The 8385-nt window shown below is 34.0% G+C and overlaps 1 protein-coding gene across 1 annotated transcript; it reads right to left on the bottom strand.

Annotated features, from left to right (window-relative positions):
- Nucleotides 1-4602: 4602 nt before the first annotated feature.
- On the bottom strand, nt 4603-7658 carry LOC110729374 (laccase-17-like). Its single transcript, XM_021909108.1, has 6 exons — nt 7318-7658; nt 6893-7044; nt 6554-6798; nt 6190-6318; nt 5129-6094; nt 4603-5005 (listed from the first exon to the last, which is right to left on the bottom strand). The coding sequence occupies exons 1-6, from the start codon at nt 7450-7452 to the stop codon at nt 4875-4877; spliced, it is 1758 nt and encodes a 585-aa protein (XP_021764800.1). The 5' UTR covers nt 7453-7658; the 3' UTR covers nt 4603-4874.
- Between the last annotated feature and the right edge of the window lie 727 nt (nt 7659-8385).

Raw genomic sequence — 8385 nt, 5'->3', positions numbered from 1 at the left:
ATATAAAATGCAAATTCAAAGCCACAAGTGCTGCTGCATAGTTTATAATATCATACAGTAATAAAAAGTTCCAAGAGTTCCAAAATACTTCCAAAGTTCCAATTGTTCCACATAGTTGGGAAATAAAGGTTTAAGCTAGGAAAAACTCAAACATGTCCAAAATACTTCATAAGAGTTCCAACAGCAACTAATTTAGAAGAAATAAACACTACAAATCAGGTTTGACTCCCCATGGCAGCTGCTGGACTTTGAGGTGCGCTCTCCGGAGGACTTGGTGTATCGGCAGCTTCATCATTCACTTTCATCGACATAATTTTTCCACAAAGATCTTCTAGTTGCGGATCCATTTAGCTACAACCAAAAGAATATATAAAAAATTAATAGCAGCCTTAAAGCATAAATAACATAGTCCAAAAAAAAACAAATAAATGTAATTATTAATATATAAACTATTTTTCATACCTTCACCAAAAGTCCAATCTCTAAGGCAAATGATAGCTTCTGCAATGGCTGGTTTCAACGAGCTTCTATAACAGTCCAAAACTCGACCACCAATACTGAAGGCAGATTCTGAAGCTACTGTTGAAATAGGAATTGCAAGGATGTCCCTTGCCATCTTTGAAAGAATTATTGGATACCTCAGCATTTGTTTTCCAATGATGTAGGATGTTTATGTTTGTTGCACCAGGAATCAAAGGCTCTTCCAAATACATTTCAAGGTCAGATTTAGTAGCAACATTTGACTTGCTAGAAGAGAAGTTATCAAAGTCTTAAAAGATGTACAAAAAAAAAAAAAAGAGATAAGCAATTAAGCATACAAAAACAGAATTTAAAAAGCATATTATTAAACAAAAAGTGAAGTTTTAGTGTGTTACCATCATAAAAGAATCTGAGGCGACATCAACATGCCCTCCATTAGGCTGTGTAGGAGAAGAACGACGCCTAGATGATGGTGATGTTGTAGAAAACTCGGTCACATAAGCACCATACAGATAATCCAACCGTTCATTGAACTTAACCAACTCATTAGTACCCTCTATTTCCCCATATAGCTTCTTAAAAGCCCACTCTACAAACTCATACTTAAATCGAGGGTCTAAAACCACAGCCACAACCATAATTATGCTAAAATTAGTCCAATATTTAGCAAACTTTTCATGCATCCTTGCTGCCATCTTATGCATGAAGTTATCAGAACTTTCAAGTTCCTCTTTCAAGAGTAAACGGATTTTCAAAACATTTGGGAAGTATACATTAGCGGTAGGATAATTTGTACCCGAAAAAAACATTTGTCACATCAAAAAAGACCTTCAAAAATCTGAATATCTTCTCTATTCTCCCCCACTCCTCATTAGTTGGACAAGGAATATAATTTGCATCAACTTTTTGGAAATGAAGAAAAGCCTTTTTGTAGTACATAACATTTTCTAACATCAAATAGGTTGAATTCCATCGAGTAGGAACATCTTGCCTCAAACCCCTACTTGAATCAAGTTCTACATGTGCCACACAAGTCAAAAAACGCTGCCTCCTAGACTGAGATCCTTTACCATACTTCACAGTTTCTTTCACCTTAATAACAACCTCATTTATCTCTTTTAAACCATCTTGTACAATCAAATTCAGAATATGTGCACAACACCTTACATGGAAATAATCACCCCCACATATCAAATCAAGTTCATTTTTAATTACATCGACAAACACATCATTAGATGAAGCAATATCAAGAGTAATACACATGATTTTCTTTTGGATACCCCAATCTTTAAGCAAATCATAACCATGGTCAGACATATGGACACCGGTGTGAGGCGGAGGCAAAAAACGAAAATTCAGAATTCTTTTTTGCAAAATCCATTGATTGTCAACAAAATGGGCAGTCAAAGACGTAATCATCTGTAGTAATTGAAGTCCAACAATCAGATTTAAGAGAAATCCTACCACGAACTACACTCAACTCCTCTTTAAATTTCTCCTTTTCCCTCTTAAACATTTTAAGAATATCAGCTTTCAAAGTATTTCGAGACACAAGTTTAACTTCAGGATTTATGTAACTAAAACACTTCCTAATAACACTATATTCAGCAAACTGAAAAGGCAAATCATGTTTCACAACAGCAATAGACAACATCTCACAAAAAAACATTATAATCAATAGCAGGAAGCCTATTCATCCTTGAACCAGAACTGCTAGAATCTATAATCATCTAACCTACATCTTTAAAGGACCTTTTTTTACATTTCTTAATGTGGCGTTTCAGATTACCAGTTCCTTGCCAACTTTCAGCATTATATGTTTGACCACATCTTTTACATTTGCAAAGGAGATTACCTTGTGCATCGGACTAACAAATTATTTGCCACAAATTCTACCGTGGCTAATAAGCATTGTTGCGACAAATTTTATCGTGGCCAATAAGCTTGTTTGCCACAAATACTATAGTGGCTAATATATTATATTTTGCATTTTTTCACCCAATTTGATCAACAAACATAGTACATATATACACATAAAACTTAGATATTTTCATTAGTAGCTTGTAAATTTACAATTTTCAAGTTTTCATCCAAAAAAATGAAAAAAAATAAATACAAATAGTCAATAAGAATACAGTATAATTGAAGCAGCAATAATCAGCAAAGCAGAAGCAATCTCCAACAAAGAGAAGCAGCAAGCGTCTAACTACAACAGTGGAAAACCCTGGAGCATCTAAAACACTTTGCTTTCTCCGACAGCACACTGCACAGCACGAACTTCTTAAATTCAGCCATCAGCCACTTTTTTCTTTCTGAGATTCTGTCATATTAAGACTAAAAATTAGCTCACTGCAATTTCTGAAGAAGCATATTTGCATATACTAAAATAAGTATGAGCCAATGTGGTTCGCCTGGGATTTTCGAATGAACCCCCGGAGATCCGAAACTTCCGGGCGTTCACCCCCGGAGATCCGAAACTTCCGGGCGTTCGTAGCCTGGAGATTCCAGATCTCCAAGCGTTCCTCAAAATCGACGGAAAAAAAAAAGTCGACTCACCTGCTCGCCGGTGACGACTGCCTTGTCTTTGCGATTTCCCGACAAATGCGCCTCCCTTGTAGCGTCGACGCCAAGATTGGGGGTTGAATTTGGTGTTAACCGGTGGTGGTGGTTGATTTTGGGGGTTGAATTTGGGTGAAAGAGAAAGGTAGGTGAAAAGGGTGAAGAGAGAGAAAGGTGGTGGTGTTGGTTTGCTTGGTGCTTTACATTAGCCGGCTGGTGGTGGTGGTGGTTTGCTTGGTGATGGTTTGATAGGTGGTGTTGGAATTGTTGTGATTTGCTTGGTGGTGGTGGTGGTTTAATAAATGGTAGTTGAATTGTGGTGAAGAGAGAGAAAGTAAAAACAAAGGTAAGAGAGAGAAAGGTTGAAGAGTAATTTTAAAAGGGATTAATTAAGGTAATTTATATAAAAATACGGGCGTTATCCAATAAATACAGGGCATGGTTATTAACCTCATACATATATTTATTGAGTAATAAGTGGAGAAAATGAAGAAAGAAAAGATGAGTGAGAGTTGCCATGAGAGAGATTAAGAAATAAAAGAAAAGTGGAATCATGTATGATGAGTCAGCAAATGAAAAACATTTGGAAGTAATTTGCTTCAATTTGAGTACCTATATACTTGACATAATTAAATTTAACCCAACACCCTATATATCTTCTTTAACCAAAGGGACTATCTTCTTATGGTCCATTTAATTTATTTGACCGAGAAATAGAAATGAGTACCCAAACAGTGAAAAAAAAAGAAGAGAGTATCTAAAAAGTGAAAAATTGAAGAAGATAGGGTTTATTTGTGTACTTAACTCAACTTTTGTATATATTAATTAATAAAAAAAATTAAATTATATTTTGAAAATATGCATAATACAATTCCAACAATACTTCGCCTATGACTTTAATTTTTATTTATAGCTAAAACCGTAAAAAGTATAATCAAATTAAAGTTAATCAACAAACATGAAACATGGGTATGTGAAACTGAGGTTGAGCTATGTGAATTATTGAGACAAGAGTCCACTTCAACTAACGTACTAATTTCAACAATTACTTTTTGGAGTTTAAACCTAATCCCTACCTTTTTAAAAGAATGAAAAAACACTTATAAATAGTGCGAGAATAATTATATTTTTAAAATGTTTGTTTACCTGCACGCCACTATTAATATCATGTTAATTACATCTAATCTTTTCCTTGTGTGATTTAATGATCTAACAATAGTTTTTTATTTACTTAATTTTCATCATTAATGTTAATTGCCCTTTTTTTTTTTTTTAAAAAAAAACTCTTAATAAAAGTGTGCGAACATTTATTCCTTTAAAATATTTTTTCTCATTAATCTTAATTGCCCTTTTTTTAAACTCTTAAAAAAAAAAAAAACTCTTAATAAAAGTGTGTTGACATTTATACCCTTTAAAATATTTTCCCTCATAAGTGTTGCCGATTACTGAAAAGGACTCTCCAAACATAGCTAGATATGGCGCGCCGTGCTGAACGTTAGCCACCCTAGTGAGCCATAAAGTTTTCTTAACTTCCTTAGTATATATGCTAATCGAAACATAGGATTAACGAAATATGCACTAATTGTATGTTTGAATCTTATCACACATTCACACTGTAAAGTGTAATCTAATTTATCTATAATAATACACGAAATTTCTATTAAAAAAGAACATGAAATTTACAATGATCTTTACTACGGAGTAGTACTGTAAATTCATAATTGTGGTGCTTTTAGGCATTAAAAGAATGCAATCAAATGAGGAAATAACAAAATGAAACTACTACTATTTTTTTTGGCCTACAAAAACTTTAAAAGAAACTAGACAATTAATGTTCAACATTTTGGAAGATCAGCTGGTGGAGGTGGCAATTTTTGGTGCTTCTTCTTTCCATCTTGAACAATCCATGCCATCTTCAATCCCCAACTCGTGTGTACTTCCAAGTGACAATGCATAAACCACACCCCTATTTGCAATCATAAGTCAGTATACATTTTAAAAATAGATATATTTTGTACGAGTACATAAAAATCATGCTACTAGTATTTATAGGTTTATGGAACATTTTTAAAGTATTTATTTTATTTACCTGGATTATCTGCCCGAAATCTGATAGCAACCCAACCACCAGAAGGTACACCAACTGTATTTCTTTCAATAGGATCAACGAGATTAAACTTTGCAGGATCTTTCTTGGAATCAAAGTTGCCAAATCCTTGACCAACGACGAAGAAGTTGAAGCCATGTAGGTGAAGAGGGTGACTCTCAGCCCCAATAATGCTGGTGTCCTGCAACAGTAGCTCGACATTTGTATTGTATGGTAAGGACATCAATCTAGTCCCTTTGTTTAGCATAATATTGGTTGGAGGAGTACCGGTGTAATTAAATCGAGTGGGTGGCTTTGTTGGGAAATTAGAGGTATACACCCCATTTGACTGTCTTAAGAAATGAGCCTGAAGTAAAGCAGTCTTAGGTTGTACAAAAGAGATGTTGTTGATTGCCGCGCCTACCATGGTGTTGTTAGGCCCTGAGCAGTTTTGGTTCTTAGAGCAGGGGAGTAATCCAAGGCCAACAGTGAAGAAGAAATGTCTGTCAATCTTTTTCGGAACATTTGCTGGGAACTTAGAGTTTGCAAGACTTCTCAATTTGTTTGTAAATTTCGCTGCAAATGATGTGTCATTGAAGAATGGAAGCTTAGGTTTGATTAGAGGAAGTTTAGTGGCTTTAGGCTTACGAGAAGGATCATGATGAGCATACTCAAGGATGGCGGCGGTAGTTGTATTGTCAAAAGTTGCAGGTCCAGTGGCATAAGGCCGGGCTGCCATAAGGAACAAGGCATTAGGATGATGCCTTTTCGCTCTAAGTAAGACATTTGTAGTTTGTCCAGGGGTGATCAGGATGGTGTTGGCCTTAAAGGGCTTGGTATAAATGGCATCTGCTTCGACAACTGTGAGTGTATGGTTGGCGATGCTAAAAAAGAGCTCGTTGTTGAGTGCAGCATTGACAAGGCGAAGAAGGTAAGTCTTGCCTGGCTTCACCTTGAGCTTGAATGTATCTACAGCAGTGTTTAGTAGCGCGATTGATTAGATGTGAGGGACTGCTAGAAAGTCATAGCAATTAGTTATATGTATAGTCTAGATTATATGTTACCTTTAACTGAGCAACTGTATAAGGGACCAGGAAGACCATTGATGGTAAAGGCATCTGAAAGATTAGGGGCTGATCCTGTTTTCATTGCTTGGTTTATCACTGCCTCTGTGTCTGCTTTCCACCATTCCCCTGTTTTATGATTTAAAATACATTAGTTTTACATAAAAAATCATTAATCAGATAAATAAGTTTTGATTTGTAAAAAAAAAATTAAGATCCATGAGTAATAATCAGAACTTTTTTGTAAAAGTTTACAAAAAAGACCATGTTATCTATGATTATGGTCTTATTGTAATGGACTCTCAAGAAATTTGGAGTTAATAATTCATTTTTGTTACTTTCTTTGTAGTATACGAAAACTTACCGAAAACGATGGGAACTTCCTTAAAGGGGTGAGGAAATGGATATGGAACGCCACGTTTTGGTAAAATGACAAGAGGACCATAAAGGGTAGCCCTAAGCCATGAAATGTGAGCATGCCAAAATAAGGTTCCTCTTTGTCCTTTGATTGTGTACTTGTAAACATAGCTTTGTCCAGGTTGAATTGGGCATTGTGTGATGTATGCTGGACCATCAGCCCATCCGCTCCTTAGCTGTCGAATTCCATGCCTATTTTCACAAATTTTTAATTATATTCATTATTCATCCAATCTGATACGAGATTTATATAAGTTTCGAGATTATATTTCTTTTAACTACTTACCAATGAATAGTAACGTTGTATTTGACATGATTAACAACCTTAATTTCAAGGCTGTCACCTTCCCTTGCAATAATTCTAGGCCCAGGGAATTGTCCGTTTATAGTTACTATGCTCTTTGTTTGGCATAGCCTTGTCACATTTTGCATCCTTACCTATAAGAAGAAAAAAAAAATGCATCAATATAAAAATTCAAGCAAAACCATAGTGAAAATTCTTATAATCTTCATGGCGCCCTTGAAAAATCTCTATCTTATTAGTAATAAATTTTACTTAATTTTTTCATTAAGCTTTGTTATAAAACATATTAAGCATTGTATATATAGATAACCTCATTAGTCGAATATAAATATTAAAATAAAAGGACGTGTTCCTTATCCAAGTACCCTAAGAGAAAAGAAACACGACAAAGAAACCTAGGTACGTACCTCAAACTTGTAACGTCTAGTTATGCCTCGATGCTTAGCAAGAGCAAGTTGAGGGCCAAGCCAGGATGCACACACTAATAGGAATAGTATAGTGTATAAACAAGCTGATGAATGAAAAGAGCAAATAAACCCCATATCGTTTCTTTTTTTTTTTTTTTTTTTTTTTTTTTTTTTTTTATTTGTCAAAAAGATTGTTGCCTAGGCAGTCAATTAACTTTGTTTGTAAGAGGTTTTTTTGTATTGAATGAGTAATGAAAATGAGAGAAAATGAAGTGGTTTATATAATGATATAACTAAGTAGCATAAACCTTTAAGTTGGTTACTTCAGGAGAAAGATTAAGTAGACTTTTATTAATTAAATTAGGTGATTACAAGAAAACATATGCAAGTTATATAAACTGTATAGATTGAAACTTCCGACCAAACAAACCATTAAAATCACCAGATTATTGTTGAGTTTTTAGTTTAGTAAGATGTCTAAGTCATACTGTCTTTTGATTTTGATACTAATCTCCTAATTTTGAAGGAAATATTTTATTAATTAAGATTTTACTAATTGCTTTTCACTTTTTGCACATTGAAGGAAAGAAACTTTTGATAGTTAGAGTAGATTAAAAAGTGACCAATTATCTAACTTTATAATTTTATGAAGTGCTTTGTGATTAACTATATGACGGCTATATTCTACAAAACCAGAATATATGGTTGTTTATTTTATTAATTATAATCTTCTAGCTCGTCATTTAATTTGCATTTCAACGTGTCTCACAATTGTTTATGTAAATTATAGAATAAGCAAGTACGTTTGTCACGTCAAATTATTTGGTGAACAAGTTATACTCCATAATAATTATTTGATGAATTTGTTCGGTAAAATTATTGTATTGTGTAGTATTTTACGTTCATAACTACGTTTATGGGGTAAAGGTGTTATATAAGTTCAACATTAAATAAAAATTGTGCACGTAAGTAATTTAAGTGTTGTAATAAAACAATCTCTTACCACACTACAATTTTTCCCTCACTAACAAGCAATATACAAGTATTAATAACAAAAAGAAATATACT

Source organism: Chenopodium quinoa, unplaced genomic scaffold (assembly GCF_001683475.1).
Source record: "Chenopodium quinoa cultivar QQ74 unplaced genomic scaffold, ASM168347v1, whole genome shotgun sequence".
In the NCBI taxonomy this organism is placed as follows: Eukaryota; Viridiplantae; Streptophyta; class Magnoliopsida; order Caryophyllales; family Amaranthaceae; genus Chenopodium; species Chenopodium quinoa.
The sequence above is the reverse complement of the archived record's forward strand: the minus strand, read 5'-3'. Positions and strand labels throughout refer to the sequence as shown.

Coding starts and splice junctions, on each gene's coding strand:
- LOC110729374 (XM_021909108.1), bottom strand. CDS start 7,452: ATGGGGTTTATTTGCTCTTTTCATTCATCAGCTTGTTTATACACTATA. Junction 6,319..6,553: donor GGAAGTTCCCATCGTTTTCG/GTAAGTTTTCGT, acceptor ATCATAAAACAG/GGGAATGGTGGAAAGCAGAC. Junction 5,006..5,128: donor ATTTCGGGCAGATAATCCAG/GTAAATAAAATA, acceptor GATTGCAAATAG/GGGTGTGGTTTATGCATTGT.